At 32.5% G+C, this 25,899-nt stretch overlaps 1 protein-coding gene across 1 annotated transcript in view; it reads right to left on the bottom strand.

Moving 5' to 3' along the window:
- Nucleotides 1-370: 370 nt before the first annotated feature.
- Nucleotides 371-25,899, bottom strand: part of LOC123547282 (uncharacterized) — a 38,182-nt gene continuing 12,653 nt past the window's right edge. The window contains exons 4-6 of the mRNA XM_053551562.1: nucleotides 18,233-18,400; nucleotides 15,284-15,451; nucleotides 371-6,144 (exon numbers count right to left, since the gene is read on the bottom strand). Of these exons, the coding sequence (XP_053407537.1) occupies nucleotides 6,095-6,144; nucleotides 15,284-15,451; nucleotides 18,233-18,400 (386 nt within the window). The 3' untranslated portion in view covers nucleotides 371-6,094. The remainder of the gene's footprint in view (nucleotides 6,145-15,283; nucleotides 15,452-18,232; nucleotides 18,401-25,899) is intronic.

Genomic DNA, 25,899 nt, shown 5'->3' with positions numbered 1-25,899 from the left:
TTCCATTTTTTAATGGTAGAGGAAAACCAAAGTGCCTCTCAGACCAGCACTACAGACTGGCGTAGACATGGGTAGAACAAACGCAGTTGAACTGTTATTAAAGCACGCCAAGGGCGAGGTTTCGAAGGATAAGTCATTTGAAGACAGTGACCTTTACCACCCAGCCATGGACTCTCCCTGGCTCCCCCCCCCCCCCCCCCCCCCCGACACACACAGTTGACTAGTTGACTATTGTCTTGCATACTTTTAACGATGTTAACATATAAAAATACGCTAAAACGGCATAGTCACATCAGTACACGACGACAATAGAACAATCACATAAGTTAGTACGGGGCCAATAAGGTCTACCGTGCATCCCCCTAGACATTTTTCATAGGTACCAAATTGTTCGGCAGGACCAACTTTTTCAAAATGAAAAATGTTCCCATAAAAATTCTTTTAAGCTATATATGATTCACTGTCTCCATAACAACCGTTCATTTTTGAAAAGGACAACCATATAAATGATAAACAGTTACATCTTGGTCAGTTTAGGTGATAACACAATAAAAATGGTGTCAAAATGGAGCTAAGTCATTGGCCTTAAAATAGCAGTATTTGTATGTAAATTAACAAATGGTCGTATGCATGAATATTAATGAGAATGTTACAAAATGACAAAATTTTATTAGAAAATAATATTTTCTAAGTTTTAAATCCATTTAAATGTACCAAACAGTTTTGATCTGTTCTGAAAGTCTCTCAGTGTTTTATAAATAGTATTTTGTAACACTGATGGTAAGAAAACAATTACATCATGCTATTCAAAACTTCTAGGAAGATACCGAGTGCCTTCTGAACGACACTTCAGAGTTGCTGAAAACATGTTGCAATTGACTTTACGAAGATCTTTTAGAAGCAAACAACGCAACCAAGCAAATAAATAGCAAACTCAGTTAGATCAAATATGTTTATGAGAGGTAATGAAGTGTAAAATACACCTTCTAGCACGGGCTTAAGAGGAATTCTGTTTTAGTAAACATGGTCCAAATGGGCCAGAAAAAGTCTAACAACACTGAAACCAAGTATGAGGAGACTTTTTATAAACATTACATAGCACTTAAAGACATTTTTGTGATAGCAGTTTTTTAAAATGATCCTTTGGAAGCATAACAACACAACCAAGCAAAATAACAGTTGATCTGATCTGATCGTTATAATGTAATTTCAAAAAAGGGGGCTAGGCTATTGTTTTAAAAGACTAAATTATTCAATGTCTTGGATAGTATATATTCATTCAAAATTAGTTAAAAGCTTTCACCGGAAACTCTTGACCTTTTAAAATTGTTGAAATATAAAACTGACAGGTAAGCGTAGCTCTGGGCAGGTTAAGACATAACAACAGAAAAACTACGTCTTAATTTCGTAATCAATAGTCTGGCCGGTGCATATAAAAGGTCTATGTATTAGACATTCAGGGAGGCGAGGCGGCAGAGCCACCAACCGTGGTTCTGCCAACGTAAGTCAAAAATACCATTATGCCTCGTTAGGTTAATTTCCAAATATGTTATGTAGATTTCATGAAAGACAACTTCAGGATATACATAATTAGTTCTTAACATTTTATAGTAGCTTAATATTATTTGAAAGATGGACACTGAGACAATAAAAATAACTTGTACTAAATGACTTTCTTTAAATACCTGAAATTAATAAACATTAGAAACGAACTATTGTGTCTTCAATCTTATATATGTGTGTGAAAGTCCTACCACATGTTTTATAAGTCTGGTAACACTGGTGCCATGTGGCTTTTAGAGGCCATTACGCGACATTGGGTCTGTTCGCTAGATGAACTGAGATGTGAAATTGCCCTCACACCCCTAACACTAGCTTAAACAGTGTTCTGTGATAGTAAAATTGTATGGATTAGTTAAACTCTGAATCTAAAATTAGATGAAATGTCTGAAAAATATGAACTGCACACAATTTGAGACAGCAGTGTTACAAGAAAATCACATTCTGCACGTCTTGATTAAGATGTAACATACGATATTTTCACTTTAATGTTACCTAATATAGCATATTTGCTCTCTTGCTGCTTAGCTGTTATGAATAATATGTTGCTTTATAACATATTATTTATAAAATAGAAAGTAAATTGCAAAAGATCATAGGCTCTCAAAATCACTTTATTGTTATGAATGACATTTGATTACACTTTGATTCAGAAGCAATTTGTATCATGCTCTTGAGTTTCTTGCTACAGTTTAAACTTTTGACAAAGACAGGTCATGCCTTTGTCAAAACCTTTGGTACGTAACTTAATTGATGATCAAAATTTATTTGCTATGATTGATGCATAACTTCTCTTAGTTGTGTTTCTCTAAATGTTCTGGTATATCCAGGAATATTCCAACACATAATACAATTTAGTCCTTGTCTGTACAATTTAAAATATTAAAAAAGTATTGTGTACATTCTGTCATTCTTGTGAATGTTTCAAAATGACAACAATAGTTTTCTTTATTTCATATCTATAAAGTTTTATATATTTCTTATATCTTAATTTGGTATCGCTGAAACAGTTTTGTCAACCTGGTAAAAGTTTTAAATCTAAAGTGTTTACTTAAATACCTGCATATTTTCTTTTGTTTGTTAGTTTTGGTTTAGCACCGTATTGCAACAAAAATTCAGTCATGTACATGTAATGTTGAGCACTTAACCTAACAGTTGTCCCTGGATTCTGTACCGGAACTACTCAGTTCTCTACAGGCAAGTGCTAAGTCCTCCGTATTATACAGGTGTAAGTCTATTGACTTCAGACACAATATCTTTATTGAAGCGTCGTGGAGAGCAAAGACCACATCCAGATATCTGACTCAAGACCCTATAATTCGTACTATCGAACTAGGGTTGGTTTTGTATGTGTTCTTATAATGCTATTATTTCTAAAACTGCTAAAAAAATACTTTTTATAAAACTTGCGTTTTACTCACATGACGACTGCACATATCAGCTATATGATCATAATATTATGAACGCACAGATGGATATTATTGTATCATTTATTAAAATTCCATCTAACATTATAGTTACATGGATGTTGCAATATATATTTTAGGCAATTTCTGAAATAACAGAAGAAAACCTTCTTAAAACTTACCACTAACAGTTTAAATAGATCAGTATGTGACAATTTGGGCTTCAATTTCTACTTAAATATTTTTTTTAAAAAAATCGATGGTAGTGGTAACGTGTGTTACGGAATGATCACACTGTCTGACAAATAAAGCAGCATATTGTATTATTATAGTTCAAAATAAGTAATATTAATTATGTTTCTGGAATATTTTCTAAATAATTGATGCAATACAACAAGGTTGTTGAAATAATTAATGACATAATGGAGAAATGGATCAGAATTGAAAATAATGTATGCAATCGAGTGATCAGATTTAAAACTAGACTTTATGTCCGATTCTTAACGAGATTCATCAAATCATTTGAAACAAGGAAATAATTTAACCTACACTCTATATTTGAACGTATGTTCGAACGCCAAGTAAATCTTTTTGTTTCTGGACCCTGGACACTGAATGTATCTGGGAGATAATATGTTTCAGCGATATCTTTAATCTTTTTACGACATTTAAAATGTGTTTGTATGTTCCCACCTTATTTGTCAATATTAGGGTCCATCACAACATTAAAATCGCCTTCTGTTATAAAAACTGGGTCATTTCTCTCTTGTATAAATATTTCATTTCGAGTTTTGTAAAAGGTATAACATCATCTTTATTTGGTCCATAAACATTTATAATTACAACCTCCTTATTTTCAATCTCTACCTCCGCTCCTAATATTCGTCCTATTTCAATTTCATACGCGTTTATCAACTGAACATTTAAACCACACCTAAAAAAATGCCATGCCTGCTTGATTACTAAAATTCTACTGCAAATAATTGCCCCATCCCATTCCTTTTCCCATTTATCTTTTCTATTTCTCTGTAATGTACCTCTTGGATTAGTCAACGTTTTCAGTTTTTAACCATTGAAAAACAGCATTTCTCTTCTCCTTACATTATATGTAAAGATTGTAGTATTAGTCATTCAAATAAAAAGCAAGATTTCAAGTGCGAGACTAAACGCAACAAAAAAACTACCAAAATAAAAAACTTTCTTACAAGAATGAGAAAATAGTAAATTTCCCCGTCGGCATTTTAACATTACTTGAATTACATATTTTATTAGATACTCGTGTGTTATTTTTTAGAAAATTAAGATACATGAATGTCCAAAACAGTTAGAATTTCATGATCTATGCTACCTTAGTTAAGTGTCTGAGAATATTTATCACGATTGACGTAATTCTAGTCATCCTACAGAAAACAACAACATAGAAACTTAATTCTAATACACATACATCCAAAGAGAAAAGTAAAAATACAAAGCTTTAAAAAGAAATAATATTATAAGTTGTCAATCCGTATATTCTTTTTTCTTCTTTCGAAACAAAATTAAGAAACCAAAATCAAGAGACTGTATATTATAATATATAACCACTTTAACGTTGATTATGTATATGCACATTATTGCACATATTTATATACAGCAAACATCAAATACTATTTTGACAAAGGAACAAAAAGAAACAAACGATAATGTCAATATCAGTATATCTGCATGATGTGTATTGCTTTTAATTATTGCGAACATTGCTTTCTGCTTTCTTGCAAAATGTTTAAGAAACACAACAGGTTATTAATACATCTTAACAGACCATAATGCAAATAAACAATCTGTGTACCCTTATATTTCACTATCGAAAACTCGAAACCTTAAATCTTACTTCACTTCTACATTTGTCAGCAGTTTTGAGCATATATGAAATGTTTTATTCAACATCGCATCCATCAATGAAACATATTTTACCACTTTTTTTTCTTTTGAAGGAAACGTATTTATTACTTAATCGATAACAGTTATGTTTTTAATAAACCTAGATGTAAATGTAACTTTCTATTAGAATTATTTGCAAAATTATATAATAGAGGGAAGTAATAGCATCCAAGATATCAATAGAAATGTTTTCTGCTATCTTTTAATAACGTTCAATATATCCAATTTTGTGTAGGAGTCTACCGAAGTTTGATATAACGACCCTTAGGCCTATGTAATGGAAACTGTTACAAGCACACAAAAAAACATAACAAGAAATGTAACACACCCTAAATATTTACAAATATATAAAATCACAAGAAAGTAATGCGGTGCATTCTCTTTTTTTGTTTTCCATAATTTATCATAAAAAAATTATATGAATATATATGTGTGGTACAATTCATTGTATAACAATCTACTACAACATTTAAAAAAGCAGTTGATGATAGGTTACGTATTAACTGTAATCAAAACATCAAAAGGCAATAACATTGTAAATTCTTTTAATATCAAAAAGTCGTAATCTACTGTGACAAATCAAAAGAATGCATGACAATGTTAACAATGATAGCAATGATAACAATTGTACTCAGCCTGTAGTAACATGAAATAACTGTGAAAACCCGCTAAATGAGTTAACTTAATTGCTGGGGTCTAGATCGTTACAACTTGTAGTAGATTCTTTTTTCCTTTCAGGCGTGACACTTTTTCCATTCGTAGCGCCAATGATCAGAGATCAAAGGTCATAATGGTCACGGATAATGAGAGCGGTTATTTAATGTTTGTTATATGTGGCTGTATAGCCTGACTCAAGCATGAAGAAATTTTTGTTATACCGTCTTTGCGATATGCTAACCAATTTTGACCAATATTTTTCAATATCCCATCCATTCGAATGCCATTTCAAACTTTTTGTACTTAAATTGTCTGATATCACGGCAGTGTATCAAACTAATTTTCATTCCATTTCCTATTTATTCCTCAGTTTTTAGCATACATTTCTCCTTTCACAGGCGTCCAATAATTTTCTCAATTTTCTTTATTTTACATCATTTTAATTTTTCGCTTATTTACTTATCTTACGAAAGCGGAGGTTCTTGATTTGAATCTTGTTCTCATAAGATGATGGTGGTATATGAGATGTATACAGAAAAACACTAAACTCTCTAGTTCCATCCAACATAGTGGTAGCCTTCAGTGACTATTCTTCCTGTATCTGAAAATGCATAACTATATCTCAGCACAAACCGAATTTTAGACTATCATAATATCTCTTTGATCTATATAATTATATCTGATATTTCCAAAATATGCAAAATTAAATTAGTCAATCAAAATTTCAACTCCGATGTTTTCCATCCTATCACTACTAAAGGCAAGTTTTAAGGTTCAAGAAGAAGTTTTATGGTTTAAGGACTCCATGATGCTTTTCTCCTAAATCCTACATACAACGGACGGAGGGAGTTGATTTTTGTACCTTAAATTAACCTTAATTTTATGTTTTGCTTTATTTATCTGTTACTTTTGCACTTATGTTAAAGCCTTTCTTAGCGGGGATTTTATTTACATTGTGTTGTTTAACTTGTTAATAATAGGGTAAGTGTGAGGTTGGCATGCCCTAAACGCGTTTAAACCCCCGGTTTCCTTTATTTAGCTTTCTGACCTTTCCATGGCGGTGCCCCTATTTTCAACTGGTTGTTTTGTCTGTCTTGTATTGTCTGTTGCGTATGTTTTCTTGTTTGTTATAAGCGTTTTTCCTCCGCCCCACTCCCCCTATTCCCCTCTCTTCCCTTGCATTTACGCTACTTTTTGCATCCTCTCCCCCTTTACTTTTAGTAAGTTTTAATAGCTCCCCTTTGTTTTGGCAGCCGTATCCCAAGACGGTACTTGATTGTTTTTCCTACGTGTGTGGGTGCGTTTGTATGCTTGTGAGTCAATAACGGTGCCCTAATATTTTCTTATGTGTTGGTTGTTCGTTTTTTTATGTTATTTAGTTGATCGTAGTTGTGTGTTTAACTGTTTATCTTTGGTACATGAGTGTTTGCGCTATTGTGGTTTACGTTGTTGCGACTGTTTTTAAAGAACATGTCATTCCCTTGTATATTCGTCCTTGTTCAACTTTCCCCTTCGGATTCCTTCCCCCTCCCACCACCACCCCTGACCCCATTTCGCCCCTTGTCGTTTCCTTCCCCTCCATCAATATTTAGCATAATTTAATATGTACTTGTTGGATGTTTGAAGCAACTCGTCTGAAATATTTTTACATTACAGCTTCCTTTTGTTGTGAACCTACTATGTATTTTGCGTGGCTCTGGGGCTGTGTTTTTGGTGCTCTGTGCTTCCGAGAAATCTATCCTTAACTATTGGCTTTAGTTAGAATCTGATCTACATACAATCTAATATTGAGGGAGGCAAAGAGGGACATCACTACAGCCTCTTCTACAACCCCTCAACATACGAAGATTCCAATTTGTGTAGATGACATGTATATTAATAGAAATAAACATTACTTTAACTATTGTATTATTCAATAATTTCATTCGAAATTAAAATTACAATTTTATCAAGGTGATCTAACATACAAGACATTAATCAGACTGAAAAACAAGAGCTGAAGACACAGCTGAAACTGAGTCTGATGATCCGAGTGTTTTACTTCTAGTAAATCAAAATGAGACTTGAGAAATATAGTCGGTGCTTGTTTTCTTGCTGAATATTTGTCGAAGCCTCGCATTATGTTTAAGACTAAGTAAACAAAGCACATACATTCTGTATATATGTTTGGAGAACAGAGCAAATTGAAACCTGTTTTGCTCATAGTTTTTATTCATTCTATATCTGCAGCAGATCACACCTTTATTTTGAGAAGAATTTACATTGACACAACCATAGTCACAGTATGTCCAATCTGATAGACCTTAGGTGACAATAACACCCCCAACCCCCTGTCTAGAGATATTTCTACCCTATGATTTTCTGAGAGCATATAATATGAGCTATCATTCTAGAAATTCTTCCATCTGGCAGCTGGGTTCTTTTAACGTTACAGTCTATGTTATACGTTAACATTAACGTTACTAATTATTAATTACTACTTATTAATAATTTTTAGAAAATACTGACTGGCACTACAGTTAGCCATAAATGGTTTACTAGCTACTCAGTATGTTAATATATAAAGACAGAATATACAGAATTATATTTTGCAGGTAAAAGTGAGACATATAGGAATGTGATTTACGTTATCAAATGACGTTTCCAAAAATTGTAACGAAAAATAGAAAATAAAACTATGTTAGAAGATAAGCGTAATGTATAGTAAAGAAGATAAAATAATATATTGTTGACAATCTGACTTTTAAACCTTAAATAATTATTCAAAAAAGTAAAATGATATTTGGGATATGATAAATAATTTGTTTAAACAGATATGTAACATGTACGAATTCCATAAATTTGTATTGTATATTACAAATTATAGATCTATGTAACGAAAATTACTAATTACATGAAATATATCCTAGTAAAATTTTCTTCGAACTGAATTTACAATCAGGATTAAAAAACAAATCATTCTTCATGTGAAATGACACTGATTTCATTGAGTGGAAAATAAATAAATAAATAAACAAATAAATTACAAATGTGTGAAATGCTTTCCAGAGAGTGATTGCTCAAACAAGCTTCATAAATATGGCACCTTTGAATTTTTCAATCAATGATAGCGCTACAGTCGAGCATATTACAAACGTCGGTAGATGCACGTAATGAAGTTGGCTAGAATTATACTTTAGTGACATGTGACTTGGCTGTAGCTAAGAAAGCATATCCTTCAGTTCTGCATCGGTAACATAATTGTTAGAATGGGTGTGTTACTATCTGCTCTATATTTGGAACTGTCGGAAAATAAAAGAAGGGCAACGGTCTTGTATAACTTGTAACAGAATCGGGAATTTGTTCTAGTGGTTCACATGATAAAGTATTGCCAGGTAAACGCTACAACTGTGGCCTAAATGTACATTCGTCTGTAATGGAAGCTCTTGAGCGTTTGCTTCTATGCAAGTTTGAAAAGACAGAACCCCGTAAGGAAAGCATTTCAGATGACACTAATATTACAGGAACGGACTGAAAGTCCAATCAAAGAAAAGGTGTTTGAAAAGGATTTCATGATATTGTTACTCATCAAAGCAACAAAGATTTATGTTCTTGATTTACACATATCATCTATGTACAAACTGTGCTCTTTGTTCTTCGCATTTGACCACAATATTATAATTATGCCCGCTACTTCCCTGTTTACCTCTTGACACTGATGAATATTGATCCAGGTGCAGAAGAGCTGCTCCGAATTAATGATTTTAGTGTATCACTCTGTACCGGCATTGAGAAATGCTGAATATATATCACTATAGAACAGAAACTTAACAGACATGCAAAGTCCGAGGGTGGCATAATTGGTTTCAGTATAAACTATGCTGCATACTTCCGCTGGTGCATAACCCGTCATTACAGAGCCAGGTATGTTGAAGCAACACTTCAGAATGCTAACATAAATAGAGAAGACATGTCCGACCACAAAGAAGTATAACCTGCTCAGATACGTAGCAGTGAAGAAGAAGTTAACAGATTTATGATGGCATAGAATCCTTCACAAACCCATTCCAACAAAAATGAACATAACTGTGTGTCGTTTGGTATTCCTGCGAAAGCAGAATTCGCTTATGCCCTTAGGGCAACTGAAATAGGTGAAAAGACGACGGATGGACTATCAAAACATCAGATCTTTTCAAGACCCCATTAAAAGAAGCAAACTTAAAACATTTGCCACTGCTGAAGTTACAAGGAAAGTAACAAATTCTCTAAACAAAATACTACAGATAAGAGCAGAATGTAACGGGAATAAACAGTTGGTACATTTGGCTGTTAGCATGACACTGATCTAGAATTGACACTTTCTTGTCCTCTAGGATCTGTCCCCTGGCCGTTATAGCTACTGCAGATGAAAAGTCAAAACTTCTTCATTACGTAGAGACTAACCAGCTGCCAAAAAAAAGATGACATTGTTTTGTTTCTTGATGGTAACGCCCAGCTGCAAATCTTAGTAACTATCCCTGAAAAATTCCAAGAAACTGTGTTCAGTCAACTACCTAAAACAGCTTGTGTCGATTTTGTAAATGCCACTTACAGCCCTCAGTCGATCAAATCATATCAGCGTGGAAGACGTGGATCTGCTCCAACCTTCTTACTGTCAAAAGTGAAAACTAAAGTACTACGTGATTGAAAAGCATTCATGTCAAGTAGTGAAAACAAAAACAAAAACAGCTGATCAATCTAATTTTCGAAAAATAGAAATGTAATTCCTATGCACCCAAGATGAAAGAACGGCGACTCTATTTTGTGTATGATGAAAAGTGTTATTTACTCACACGTGACGATGGGAACAAAGTTCAAGCTCGACCTTATATACCACTGTTTCTAAACAAAGGAAGTAACAGATATAAGAATATTATTCATTGCAAAAATATTAGTTCTACTAGCACTACACGAAAGACTTCAATCAATCAAAGTTAGATCCTCAGGTACAGACTTCAAAATACGAAATACTGTTTTATTTTACACTGGAACAGACAATAAGTGACGCCATTTAAATGCTAACTACATCTTTAAAAGCAAAGGAAAAAGAATCTGGTCAATTTTGCCTGCAATACACTGTCTTACTGGTTGACACAGCCAGTACTTTTGTTCGGAAAGGGAATGTAACGCCGCTCAAATTAGTAGAGTAAAAACAGGTGTATATGTTGCAACATTAGCGGAAGTAGTTAACGCACATCACTGATCATATGACCTCTTTAACAGCATCGAAAATATTGTCTGTGCAATCTATGGATACAAAGAATACAATAACATCAACTAACTTGTATATGTCATGTTTCTTGAAAAGTATCAAGCATGTGCTGACAATGTCCTGAGTACATATAATGGTGTGGTCATGAGTCTATTTCACCTGTGCCAAATGGCACTTAAAATGCCAATAACACGTGACGTGCGAACTATCAATTTACCCAATTCTACGAAAAGTAGATGAAAGTGGATAGAAATTTGGGTCAAAATATTTGTAAGAGTATGACTTGTGTTCCCATAATATAATACTTCTAAAACTAGCTGAAATTTTTTATGACACATCAGCAACATGTGACTCTGATGACTCTGATAATGACTATGAAGAAGTAGAATGACCAATATAATTAACACCATATACGAAACCGACAGTGACTATGACGACTTAGTAGACTGAAAATATCAAACTGAAAAGAATTGTTAATAGCAGTAAATACTAATTTGCTTATTTCAAGGTAGTGGAAGAATGATTAATGATACAACTTAATTGCTTCTCAATTTTGATTTATGTGAATTGATTTGGTTAAGCAGATAAGCGGTTGTAAGCATGTATTTTTCAGTTACTAAAATACACATTCAGTAACGTTTCGTCAGGTAGGTTACAATGTCAGTGCTGTGCTATTGTCAGAATAATTTGTATGTGTGATATATTGATAATGTTACACGTAAGCACAGATAGTGCTTGACTCCCTTTTTATGCTATCATCGCTATAATAATTGTTGAATTGCTGTTAATAATAGGATTTTGGACATTTGTGGCTAATTTGGGTTCATTATGTTGATAGCTGGATCCAGCCTCACACACTATGTTATAGACAACAGTTAAATGGAACCAGACATTTGTTAGAGCATGTACTCGTTGTAAAATATATAACATAAATTTGGACCAATCAGAAACAAGTTCTATAAATAGCACGTCTGCTGAGGTATAAATAGTAGATGATGACAGAGAGGGCATTCGGTATCTGTCGATAGAAGAAGACACATCGAGGATTCAACTAATAATTTATCCCAGTACCTTGATAAGGAAGTCACTGCAACTACACTGTCAGGGCGGATAAATTATTAAAAAGAAAAACTTAGAAGTTCGTAGACTAAAGAAGAGTGGCATAATGTTTCGAGCTATAGGATCAGCGCATAGGCATTTTACCTTGAGGGTAACTGAATGCTATAGAAGATCGCATATATAGACTGAGCATCGGGAATCTGAGACAGAGACCCCGAGTTTGGTAATCTACTGAGACAGTATGAGAGTTCCAGCTTATAGACGGTTCGGCGTTATTGGCGAAGTCGGCCTAGCCATTGCGGATAAACCTATGGTAGGTGAATGCTAAATGCGCTGAGCATCCGGAGTCAGGTCAGTCATATAGAGTTGTTATTTCAATTAAGAGGACAGAGGCCAGCATCTATGCGATAAGACTGGTATGTTGTTGATTCAAAGACAATAGAGAGTTTGAGATTTCAACCTTCGCTTTCCCTTCCAACGTCTCTTGCGAAGTTAACGTATGAAGTTGAAGTTCGATTAAAATTCCTTGAGATTTCAAACTTTAGGATGAACCTTACTTCACTTAATCCGCCCATTCAACTTATCTGTAATTATGATCGTTTTTCTCGTGCATTTTAATATCAATTGTCCGAAAGTGCAGGACTTTTACACGAGGTTTTAAAAATGAAAATTAAATAAAAACATTTCAATTAACATAATCATCGCATATATAAAATATTGTCAGTATACAATGTACGATTGTAAATTATATACATGAGAGGAAATAAAAATGATTATCATATCAACGTATTCTATTGTTGATGGTGTTCTTGAAAGATATTACAGTTAATATTTTTTAAACAAAAACATGAGACACCAACTACTACAAATGCATTTTCTCGATATACTTGAAGTTAAGTTAAATATATGAGATAAAGCAAACACAAAAGGCTGTTGACTAGTATTTCATAGTTTTTCTTGAAGTTGTTTTACTTTGAATTGGTACTTTGTACATCGAATTCCTTAAAAGACGCGTTTTAATTGTAGACTGTACCTGTTGAAAAGTAACCTTTTAAAAGATATGTTGATAATATGAGCCAATATACACAATTTATGAATACATTTAACAAGCGATTTGGAACAAATGTAAGATACTTTCGTGATATCATACTTTTTGGCATCATGACACTCAGGTTGACACTGTATAATGCCAAACTCTCAAGACAGCTCAGTATAAACGTGCCAAGTCAGCATGTGTCTAGCGAAACAGTCAGGAACTGCTACACCAACTTTAAAGAGGGGTCACCCGTTCATGGGGGATGGGGGGTGTGAGTCACACCGAGTTTTAAGACCAATTTTCTTTGTAAAATGTAAGAATCAAAGGGGGATTGACCTACAATGCCCCTCTGCCAGGCTCTGGGTCCGTGCATGTAAAGAATGGAGTTATCCCATACGGCTAACAGGAAATTTCTTGCATCATGATATCATAGATCTGAAATTGTCTGATACTTCAGAAAGAATTTTCCGTCTTACTAGTACCATTTTATGTTTATAATTAAAACACAATTGTCTTATTAAGTGTCCGACAGAAAGGGATTGATTTTATTTGGAAGTTAACACAAAATGTTCCACCAAATGATAATTGCGTGTTATCATTCATTTTTCAAGTAAAATGACTGTCATGCCATGTGCCTCCATCCAGATTTTAGTCTTTGATACCGAGTATGTGGACAGAGTAGATGTACAAAGACTGAAGTTTTGACTTTCGTGATATCACATCTTCGGACGTTCAAAACTTCACTTCTTACGACTAAAAGGCCCATCTGGTATAATAAATACCGCCTGAGGACACAAATATGCCGTAGAAGTTAAAGTTTGAACAAAATCTCAATGTTTCTCAAAATCAGTTGATAACATCATACTTCCAGGTTCAATTCAATGTATTTAGTTAAAATCATTAGCCAAACAAAACTTCATTATTCTTATACTTATTGATCGTGTTTCGCATCAAATTTAGTCCAATTATACATATGGATAATCGAAAAACTTAATAAGCAGAAATCCTGAAACTAAGCTTCTTATTTCACATAGTAATAAAGTGAAGTCTTAGGCTTACTTGATATTACATGGAAAACTTTAGTAGCAACGTCTGATATAAATAAAATACACGCATATCGGTGACGTTTTACCCCAAATATATATATGAGAGACGTTGATGGGGAAGGCGAAGGTTGAAATTTCAAACTCTATTGTCTGATGGGAACTTTTACTTCAATAAAAAGACCAGTCAACTATAGAGTCTCCAGCCTATAGGAGTTGAGCTAATTATAATTATTTGAAGATTGTTAGTTTGAAACATTTAGTGATTTGCCTGATCCCTGAAATTAGAAATTATCTAGCCCATAATTAAAATCATTTAGGCAAGGCAGCCGGAGGAAAATTCTATATATACATGCTGTAATTCATAGTTAACCCACCGGCCAGATGGCATAATTCAGAAATATGATCTACAGACAAGGGGTTTCAAAAATAATAGGGTCTACAAAAGTCCCTAGAGGGGGAGGGTTACACCTTCCAGCTCTAGTTTTGACTTAAATGGAGAGAAAATATATATATTAAAAACAAATTTTGACACGACTTGAAAATTTGTAAAAATATCTAAAGTGTTCACAAAAGCATGTTCAGGATATCAAGTTTCAACTCTACATTGTTAAACAGGACTATAAGGGTCATAACTCAGAGCACTGACTATGGGTGTCATCGCTCGCCTGCAAGTGCTGGTCAGTATGTAAGAAAAGTGTTATAGTTAAGAATTTCTTTGTACAAAATGGGCCATAATTCTGATTAAGTGTATATCTGAGTTATGGTTCTTGGCCTATAAAGGCACCTAATGGTGGAAAAATGTGTGCAAAGTTTTAAAGCCGTATCTCTAATAGTTATTTTTTTTTTGAAAAGGTGGACCTAAACAAGTTCTAACCAAGAAACTCAAACTTTCTAAGTACTAAAAGGACCATAATTTGGACAAAATGCGTATCAAAATTATAATTCTTGGCCTACACTGTCACATAATGATGACAAACACGTGTGTAAAGTATCAAAGCTGTAGTTCTTATGGTTTTTTGGGAAAAGGAGGACCTTAACAAAATATTTAACCGGCGCCAACATTGACGATCAAGAGACGACAACACCTCGTAGACTTTTTTCAAAAAACCAAATATGAATGAAATTCAAAACATGCTAATACCTGTAAATTTATGTAAGAGTGAGTCACAACAAACATCAGAGAATTCAACCATATAATGAATGAGCCATTTTACAAACCTGTCCGCTGTGTCTACAGACAGTTGTTAAAAAGGGTCAATCCAACATACAGTGCGAGAACTTTCTTTCACAAGATCCAACAGCTCCAGTTTTGCTGTTCTACAAAATGTATGTATTTTGGAAAGAAATACAAATAATTATTACAACATACCTTTTTGGTTTTTAAATGGAATATATGTAGCATCCACTTCTTCTTCATCACTGGGGGATCCTTCACTGTCACCAAATTCAGACTGTCTTGAATTATTAAAGTAAAATGCATTTGTATCTCTAGATGTAGATTTGCCAACACCTTCCACCTTGATTGGTTTTGTTGATTCTGAAACAGAATAACTAGGTTTGTTTTAAACTTACTTACATGTACTAGAACCAGTATCAATTATGATGTTTTAGAATATATGAATATCCTGAAAGTAGGTTACCACGCGAAGCAACTCCTTCTGAATCATGCATTCAATATTTTTCATGATAAATGCTCAAACTATTTGAAACAAAACGTTACTAATTTTAAAGACGGTTCAGCGTTATTGGCGAAGTACAGCCTAGCCATTGGGGATAAAGCTATATGGTTGGTGAATGCTAAATGTGATAGCATAAAGGCGCTGAGCATCCGGAGTCAGGTCAGTCATATAGAGTTGTAATTTCAATTAAGAGGACATAGGCCAGCATATATGCGATAAGACTGGTATGTTGTTGATTCAAAGACATTGTCTGACGGGAACTTTTACTTCAATAAAAAGACCAGTCAACTATAGAGTCTCCAGCCTATAGGGGTTTGAGCTAATTATAATTAATTGAAGATTGTTTTTTTGAAACCTGAAGTGATTTGCCTGATCCCTGAAATTATCTAGCTCATAATTAAAATCATTTAGGCAAGGCAGCCAGAGGAAAATTCTATATATATATGAGATATTTGGTCTCATCAGCTATATGTTTTTACAAAGGACATTCTATTTCGTTTTTCAGCTAGTCTAAGACATAGTCATCTTATGGGTAGGACCCATTTCATTGTTATTAAAGGCGTAGGCACTTCCCTGAGTCATATAACATGTATCCTGACAGCTGCATGTATTTTTATATCTAACCTGATACGATACTCGCATTGTCTAAGTTTAAACATCATTATAAGGATTACATAACCAATCTATTGTCTGAGAAATGAAAATTTTATATCGTGAATTTTAGTAACGTATATAAATATGGTAACGTACTTGTTCTTAAAACTATTGAACGATACATTCTTAAATTCTTATATGATATGTATATGAAATTACAATATTTTAGAGATATCTGCTTTTTTTCTGACGTTTAAACCTATTGAATTAATCGATATGAGTATTTTCTAAAACATATGGTAACGTAAATTGAAAAATGAATTAATCGGTTGATAGAACAAAACACAGCGGGAAAATTGACAACAGCATATTCTGCTTATCACTCAACACCCTTGCTAATGATTTTGGTTGTTTCTAAACAAGTCTGAATGCAGCAGTAATGTTCCTAGTTGAGTAGTCATTTTGACTGTGCTTCGATAACGAAAATTTACCAGTCAAATACGCATATTATTACTCAATCCTAAATGGCAGATTTTTACTTCGTCAAACAAAATATTTTAACCAAATTAGTTGTTATATTGGAAAACAACTTTCTTGCTTGCACGGTGTTTTATAAGACTAATTATTCGGAATTAAATGCAAACTTTCTGACATTTTAATTGGATTAAAGATTGAATAACAAGCAAAACAAACACACCGAAACTAACTTGAATATGATTAATACATCGCCGGACAACAATAGGTTGATTTTCACACCTTACAAATAACATGGATATTTTTGACAAGCTGAGAGATCGATGAAACAATGTTTAAAAACAATACAGGTAAGGTGACGGGACTGAAAAATCTCACCAAGCTAAACAAAATATTGAGCTAATCATATCGAGGTAATGATAACTAATTACATTAAGATAAATAGAGAAAAATCGGGACCGACTTAAACACATCGTGCTAACCGGAGTATCGAGCTAACCGATACCGAGGTAACGATATTCAACTGTATTAAATAAATGTAACGTACAGAACATGCTGTAATTCATAGTTAACCCACCGGCCAGATGGCATAATTCAGAAATATGATCTACAGACAAGGGGCTTCAAAATAATAGGGTCTACAGAAGTCCCTAGAGGGGGAGGGTTTCACGTTCCAGCTCTAGGTATGACTTAAATGGAGAGAAAATATATATATTAAAAACAAATTTTGACACGACTTGAAAATTTGTAAAGATATCTGAAGTGTTCACAAAAGCAAGTTCAGGATATCAAGCTTCAACTCTACATTGTTAAACAGGACTATAAGGGTCATAATTCAGAGCACTGCCTATGGGTGTCATCGCTCGTCTGCAAATGCTGGTCAGTATGTAAGAAAAGTGTTATTCTTCAGACTTTCTATGTACAAAAATGGCCATAATTCTGATTAAGTGTATATGTGAGTTATGGTTCTTGGCCTATAAAGGCACCTAATGGTGGAAAAATGTTTGCAAAGTTTTAAAGCCGTATCTCTAATAGTTATTTTTTTTTGAAAAGGTGGACCTAAACAAGTTTTAACCAAGAAACTCAAACTTTCTAAGTACAGAAAGGACCATAATTTGGACAAAATGCGTATCAAAATTATAATTCTTGGCCTACACTGTCACATAATGATGACAAACAAGTGTGTAAAGTTTCAAAGCTGTAGTTCTTATGGTCTTCTGGGAAAAGGAGGACCTTACCAAAATATTTAACCGGCGCCAACATTGACGATCAAGAGACTACAACACCTAGTAGACTTTTTTGAAAAAACCAAATATGAATGAAATTCAAAACATGCTAATACCTGTAAATTTATGTAAGAGTGAGTCACAACAAATATCAGAGAATTCAACCATATAATGAATCAGCGATTTTACAAACATGTCCGCTGTGCCTACAGACAGTTGTTAAAAAGGGTCAATCCAACATACAGTGCGAGAACTTTCTTTCACAAGATCCAACAGCTCCATGTTTTGCTGTTCTACAAAATGTATGTATTTAGGAAAGAAATACAGATAATTATTACAACATACCTTTTTGGTTTTTAAATGGAATATATGTAGCATCTTCTTCTTTTTCATCACTCGGGGATCCTTCACTGTCACCAAATTCAGACTGTCTTGAATTATTAAAGTAAAATGCATTTGTATCTCTAGATGCAGATTTGCCAACACCTACCACTTTGATTGGTTTTGTTGATTCTGAAACAGAATAACTAGGTTTGTTTTAAACTTACCTATATGTACTAGAACCAGTATCAATTATGATGTTTTAGAAAATATCAATATCCTGAAAGTAGGTGACAGCGCGAAGCAACTCCTTCTGAACCATGCAATCAATATTTTTCATGATAAATGCTCAAACTATTTGAAACAAACTTTACTAAAGACGGTTCAGCGTTATTGGCGAAGTACAGCCTAGCCATTGGGGATAAACCTATATGGTAGGTGAATGCTAAATGTAATAGCATACAGGCGCTGAGCATCCGGAGTCAGGTCAGTCATATAGAGTTGTAATTTCAATTAAGAGGACAGAGGCCAGCATATATGCGATAAGACTGGTATGTTGTTGATTCAAAGACATTGTCTGACGGGAACTTTTACTTCAATAAAAAGACCAGTCAACTATAGAGTCTCCAGCCTATAGGGGTTTGAGCTAATTATAATTAATTGAAGATTGTTTTTTTTTTGCGACCAATCATTTTGAATACCCCTGATTTTGCCTGAATCCCCTGAAATTTTATTCAATTGCTTCATCTATATTAAAATAATCATCATGTTCTTAAGGACAACAGGCAGCGCAGAGGAAAGATATCTCTAATATGTTATATAAATAAGTAGGCAATTTATTTGGCTCTTCAACACGCTAATTATGTTTTATACAAAGGACAATTGCTATTTTCGTTTTTTCAGCTAGTCTAAGACATAGTCATCTTATGGGTAGGACCCATTTCATTGTTATTAAAGGCGTAGGCACTTCCCTGAGTCATATAACTCGTATCCTGACAGCTGCATGTATTTTTATATCTAACCTGATACGATACTCGCATTGTCTAAGTTTAAACATCATTATAAGGATTACATAATCAATCTATTGTCTGAGAAATGAAAATTTTATATCGTGAATTTTAGTAACGTATATAAATATGGTAACGTACTTGTTCTTAAAACTATTGTATGATACATTCTTAAATTCTTATATGATATGTATATGAAATTACTATATTTTAGAGATATCTGCTTTTTTCTGACGATTAAACCTATTGAATTAATCGATATGAGTATTTTCTAAAACATATGGTAACGTCAATTGAAAAATGAAATAATCGGTTGAGAGAACAAAACACAGCGGGAAAATTGACAACAGCATATTCTGCTTATCACTCAACACCCTTGCTAATGATTTTGGTTGTTTCTAAACAAGTCTGAATGCAGCAGTAATGTTCCTAGTTGAGTAGTCATTTTGACTGTGCTTCGATAACGAAAATTTACCAGTCAAATACGCATATTATTACTCAGTCCTAAATGGCAGATTTTTACTTCGTCAAACAAAATATTTTAACCAAATTAGTTGTTATATTGGAAAACAGCTTTCTTGCTTGCACGTTGTTTTATAAGACTAATTATTGGGAATTAAATGCAAACTTCCTGACGTTTTAATTGGATTAAAGATTAAATAACAAGCAAAACAAACACACCGAAACTAACTTGAATATGAATAATACATCGCCGGACAACAATAGGTTGATTTTCAAACCTTACAAATAACATGGATATTTTTGACAAGCTGAGAGATCGATGAAACAATGTTTAAAAACAATACAGGTAAGGTGACGGGACTGAAAAATCTCACCAAGCTAAACAAAATATTGAGCTAATCATATCGAGGTAATGATAACTAATTACATTAAGATAAATAGAGAAAAATCGGGACCGACTCAAACACATCGTGCTAACCGGAGTATCGAGCTAACCGATACCGAGGTAACGATATTCAACTGTATTAAATAAATGTAACGTACAGAACATGCTGTAATTCATAGTTAACCCACCGGCCAGATGGCATAATTCAGAAATATGATCTACAGACAAGGGCTTCAAAATAATAGGGTCTATAGAAGTCCCTAGAGGGGAGGGTTTCACGTTCCAGCTCTAGGTATGACTTAAATGGAGAGAAAATATATATATTAAAACAAATTTTGACACGACTTGAAATTTGTAAAGATATCTGAAGTGTTTACAAAAGCAAGTTCAGGATATCTAGCTTCAACTCTACATTGTTAAACAGGACTATAAGGGTCATAATTCAGAGCACTGCCTATGGGTGTCATCGCTCGTCTGCAAGTGCTGGTCAGTATGTAAGAAAAGTGTTATGTTCAGAATTTCTATGTACAAAAATGGCCATAATTCTGATTAAGTGTTATTGATTATGGTTCTTGGCCTATAAAGGCACCTAATGGTGGAAAAATGTGTGCAAAGTTTTAAAGCCGTATCTCTAATAGTTATTTTTTTTTTTTTGAAAAGGTGGACCTAAACAAGTTTTAACCAAGAAACTCAAACTTTCTAAGTACAAAAAGGACCATAATTTGGACAAAATGCGTATCAAATTATAATGCTTGGCCTACACTGTCACATAATGATGACAAACAAGTGTGTAAGTTTCAAAGCTGTAGTTCTTATGGTTTTTGGGAAAAGGAGGACTTACAAATATTTAACCGACGCCACATTGACGATCAAGAGACGACAACACCTCGTAGACTTTTTTCAAAGCCTAAATATGAATGAAATTCAAAACATGCTAATACCTGTAAATTTATGTAAGAGTGAGTTACAACAAACATCAGAGAATTCAACCATATAATGAATGAGCCATTTGACAAACATGTCCGCTGTGTCTACAGACAGTTGTTAAAAAGGGTCAATCCAACATACAGTGCGAGAATTTCTTCACAAGATCCAACAGCTCCAGTTTTGCTGTTCTGCAAAGTGTATGTATTTAGGAAAGAAATACAGATAATTATAAAACATACCTTTTGGTTTTTAAATGGAATATAACCATAAAGCACTAAGTGAAAGTGAAATTTTAACATCTTAATAGTATTTTTTTGAAGGACCAACAATTTTAACAAAAACTCAAACTTCTATAAAAGACCATAATTTACAAATGCGTATCAAAATTATAATCTTGCCTACAGTACATAATGATACAACAAGTGTTAAAGTTTCAAGCTGTGTTCTTATGGTTTGGGAAAAGAGACTTACAATATTAACCGCCCACATGACGATAAAGACACACACCTAGATTTTAAACAAATATAAGAAATTCAAACTAACGTAATTAGTAAGAGGATAAACAAAACAGAGAATCAACCATATATAATACATTACAACATGTCGCTTTCTACAGACATGTTAAAAAGTCAATCCAACATACATGCAGATTCTTCAAAAACACCGTTTGTTAAAATTAAAATATAATAAATTTTTTTAATATTGTAATCTTTTTTACACGGACCTATTCACAATAATCTATTAATAATTTGTATCTATGATTGCAATACTATTTTTATTAAAAAAAGTTGTTATACATAACATTATATTTAGAAATTATTCTATGAAGAGAATTTTACAATCATTTTTTAATAATATTAAAATAAGTCAGTTATGATAATAATTGTAACATATGTATATTAAATACATAGGGATCATTCATTATAGTATTTAGAAGCCAATATGATAATGATTTTTATTAAATTTACGAATTTTATTCAAAAAAGTATAGTCACCTTGGGTATAATATATATTTTTTAACAAGTTCTCGATATTACTATTAAATATTAGCAGGCAGAAATTTATATATAATTGTTATATTTAAAGACTTATCTTTTATATTAGAATTATCTATGTAGCTTATTTATTAGGAGACTTATATAAATTATCTAATGATTATTTTATATATAATATATTTAATTTAAACATTATAGATAATAATCTATGTTGGAAATAATTTTATTTAATATAAATATATTTTTAACATATATATTATCTTATATATAATATATATTAAATTTTTTTTTATAACTATATTGTTAGTATTCTAAATAGTATAAAATATAATGTAACAACAAGGAATTGAACACATATTGTTACAACTTAATTTTTTTTTAAAATCTATGATATTCTATTATAGTATTTTTTTTACAATTACATAATTATATTATATAATAGTTTTCGAAAAATTTTAAATAGTGTTTTTGAACATTCTTGACTTTTAATATTGATTATATTATTATGTAAATAAATAAAAAAAAACAATATTAATTATATATGAACAATGTATTACTTAATAAAGATATTTTTGACAGTAATAGAAATTTAAAATAAGTAGAAATTACAAAAATATTATATCATAGTAATAAATTATAATATAAAAATCACCACAATTTAACGTATATACATAAATATTACTTATAAAAATATAAATTTATTATTAACCACGCAATGATATTAAAATATCAACAGGTAATAATTAAGTCCTAGGAGTTATCATAGTATATTAAATGAGAAATATAATAAAAATTTTGAACGATAAATTGTAAGAATAAGTTACAAGAATCAGGTATCTACTCATTACATGTAACAGACATAAGGTCTATTAGAGCATGCCTATGGTCATCGTTCGAATGAGAGAGAAATTTTCATTTAGTAAAAAGCTATTATTAGTTATTGATTTTCTTCCTATAATAATGTGAAATGTGCAAGTTTAAACTATTTAATATTTTTTTTTTAAGTACTAACAATTTTAACAAACAACTTCAAGTAAAAGAAATTGACAAATCGTATAAAATAATTGGCTCGTAATATGACAACGTGTAAGTTAATTATCTTGTTTAAGTTACAATATTAACATGACGTAGAGCACAACACTTACTTTTAACAAATATGAATTAAATAATTAAATTTAATATCACAAATAAATACATATAACTTACAACTCTCTAAATTTAAAAGTATCAATCATAATTTATATAGTTAGCATTTTTCTTTTTTCATACTCGGGGATCCTTACTTCACAAATTAGACTGTCTTAATTATTAAAGTAAAATGCATTTGACTCTAGATGCAGTTTGCCAACACCTACATTTGATTGTTTTGTGATCTAACGAATAATATGGTTTGTTTTAAACTTACCATATGTACTGAACCAGTATCATTATGATGTTTTAGAAAATATCAATATCCTGAAAGTGTGACAGCGCGAGCAACTCCTTCTGAATCATCAATCAATATTTTTCATGATAAATGCTCAAACTATTTGAAACAAACTTTATAAAGACGGTTCACGTTATTGGCGAAGTACAAGCCTAGCCTTGGGGATAAACCTATATGGTAGGTGAATGCTAAATTAATAGCATACAGGCCTGACATCCGGAGTCAGGTCAGTCAATAGATTGTAATTTCATTAAGAGGACAGAGGCCAGCATTTATTGCGATATGACTGGTATGTTGTTGATTCAAATGACATTGTTGACGGTAACTTTTACTTCATAAAAAGACAGTCAACTATAGAGTCTCCAGCCTATAGGGGTTTGAGCTAATTATAATTAATTGAAGATTGTTTTTTGAAACCTGAAGTGATTTGCCTATCCCTGAAATTACTAGCTCATAATTAAAATCATTTAGGCAAGGCAGTCCAAGGAAAATTCTATATATATATGAGATATTGGTCTCATAGCTATATGTTTTACAAAGGACATTCTAATTTCGTATTTTCAGCTAGCTAAGACATAGTCATCTTATGGGTAGGAACCATTTCATTGTTATTAAAGGCGTAGGCACTTCCCTGATCATATAACTCGTTATCCTGACAGCTGCATGTATTTTTATATCTAACCTGATACGATACTCGCTTGTCTAATTTAAACATCATTATAAGGATTACATAATCAATCTAATGTCTGAGAAAAATGAAAAATTTTATATCGTGAATTTAGTAACGTATATAATATGGTAACGTCTTTTTTAAAACTATTGTATGAATACATTCTTAAATTCTTATATGATATGTATATTAAAGTTACTATATTTTAGAGATATCTGCTTTTTCTGACGATTATAACCTATTTGAATTAATCGATATGAGTATTTCTAAAACATTGGTAACGTAATTGAAAAATAAATTAATCGGTTGAGAGAAAAAACACAGCGGAAATTGACAACAAGCATATTCTGCTTATCATCAACACCCTTGTAATGATTTTGGTTGTTTCTAAAAGTCTGAATGCAGCAGTAATGTTCCTAGTTGAGTAGTCATTATTGACTTGCTTGATAACGAAAATTTAACACTAGTCAAATAACGACATATTATTACTCAGTCAACTAAAATGGCAAGATTTTTACTTCGTCAAACAAAATATTTTAACCAAATTAAGTTGTTATATTGGAAAACAGCTTTCTATTTTTAGCTTGCTTAACAAATTTATAAGTTGTTTATTTAAAGACTAATATATTGGGAATTAAATGACAAAACTTCCTGACGTTTTAATTGGATATAAAGATTAAATAAAATGCAAAACAAACTAACACCGAAACTAACTTGAATATGAATAATACATCGCCGGACAACAATAGGTTGATTTTCAAACCTTACAAATAACATGGATATTTTTGACAAGCTGAGAGATCGATGAAACAATGTTTAAAAACAATACAGGTAAGGTGACGGGACTGAAAAATCTCACCAAGCTAAACAAAATATTGAGCTAATCATATCGAGGTAATGATAACTAATTACATTAAGATAAATAGAGAAAAATCGGGACCGACTCAAACACATCGTGCTAACCGGAGTATCGAACTAACCGATATCGAGGTAACGATATTTAACTGTATTAAATAAATGTAACGTAAAGAACATGCTGTAATTCATAGTTAACCCACCGGCCAGATGGCATAATTCAGAAATATGATCAACAGACAAGGGGCTTCAAAAATAATAGGGTCTACAAAAGTCCCTAGAGGGGGAGGGTTTCACCTTCCAGCTCTAGGTATGACTTAAATGGAGAGAAAATATATATATTAAAAACAAATTTTGACACGACTTGAAAATTTGTAAAGATATCTGAAGTGTTCACAAAAGCAAGTTCAGGATATCTAGCTTCAACTCTACATTGTTAAACAGGACTATAAGGGTCATAATTCAGAGCACTGCCTATGGGTGTCATCGCTCGTCTGCAAGTGCTGGTCAGTATGTAAGAAAATGTTATAGTTCAGAATTTCTATGTACAAAAAGGGCCATAATTCTAATTAAGTGTGTATCTGAATTATGGTTCTTGGCCTATAAAGGCACCTAATGGTGGAAAAATGTGTGCAAAGTTTTAAAGCCGTATCTCTAATAGTTATTTTTTTTTTTTGAAAAGGTGGACCTAAACAAGTTTTAACCAAGAAACTCAAACTTTCTAAGTACAAAAAGGACCATAATTTGGACAAAATGCGTATCAAAATTATAATGCTTGGCCTACACTGTCACATAATGATGACAAACACGTGTGTAAAGTTTCAAAGCTGTAGTTCTTATGGTTTTTCGGGAAAAGGAGGATCTTAACAAAATATTTAACCGACGCCAACATTGACGATCAAGAGACGACAACACCTCGTAGACTTTTTTTCAATAGCCTAAATATGAATGAAATTCAAAACAT

Source organism: Mercenaria mercenaria, chromosome 9 (genome assembly GCF_021730395.1).
Source record: "Mercenaria mercenaria strain notata chromosome 9, MADL_Memer_1, whole genome shotgun sequence".
Classification (NCBI taxonomy): Eukaryota; Metazoa; Mollusca; class Bivalvia; order Venerida; family Veneridae; genus Mercenaria; species Mercenaria mercenaria.
This window is presented reverse-complemented; position numbering and strand designations above follow the sequence as displayed.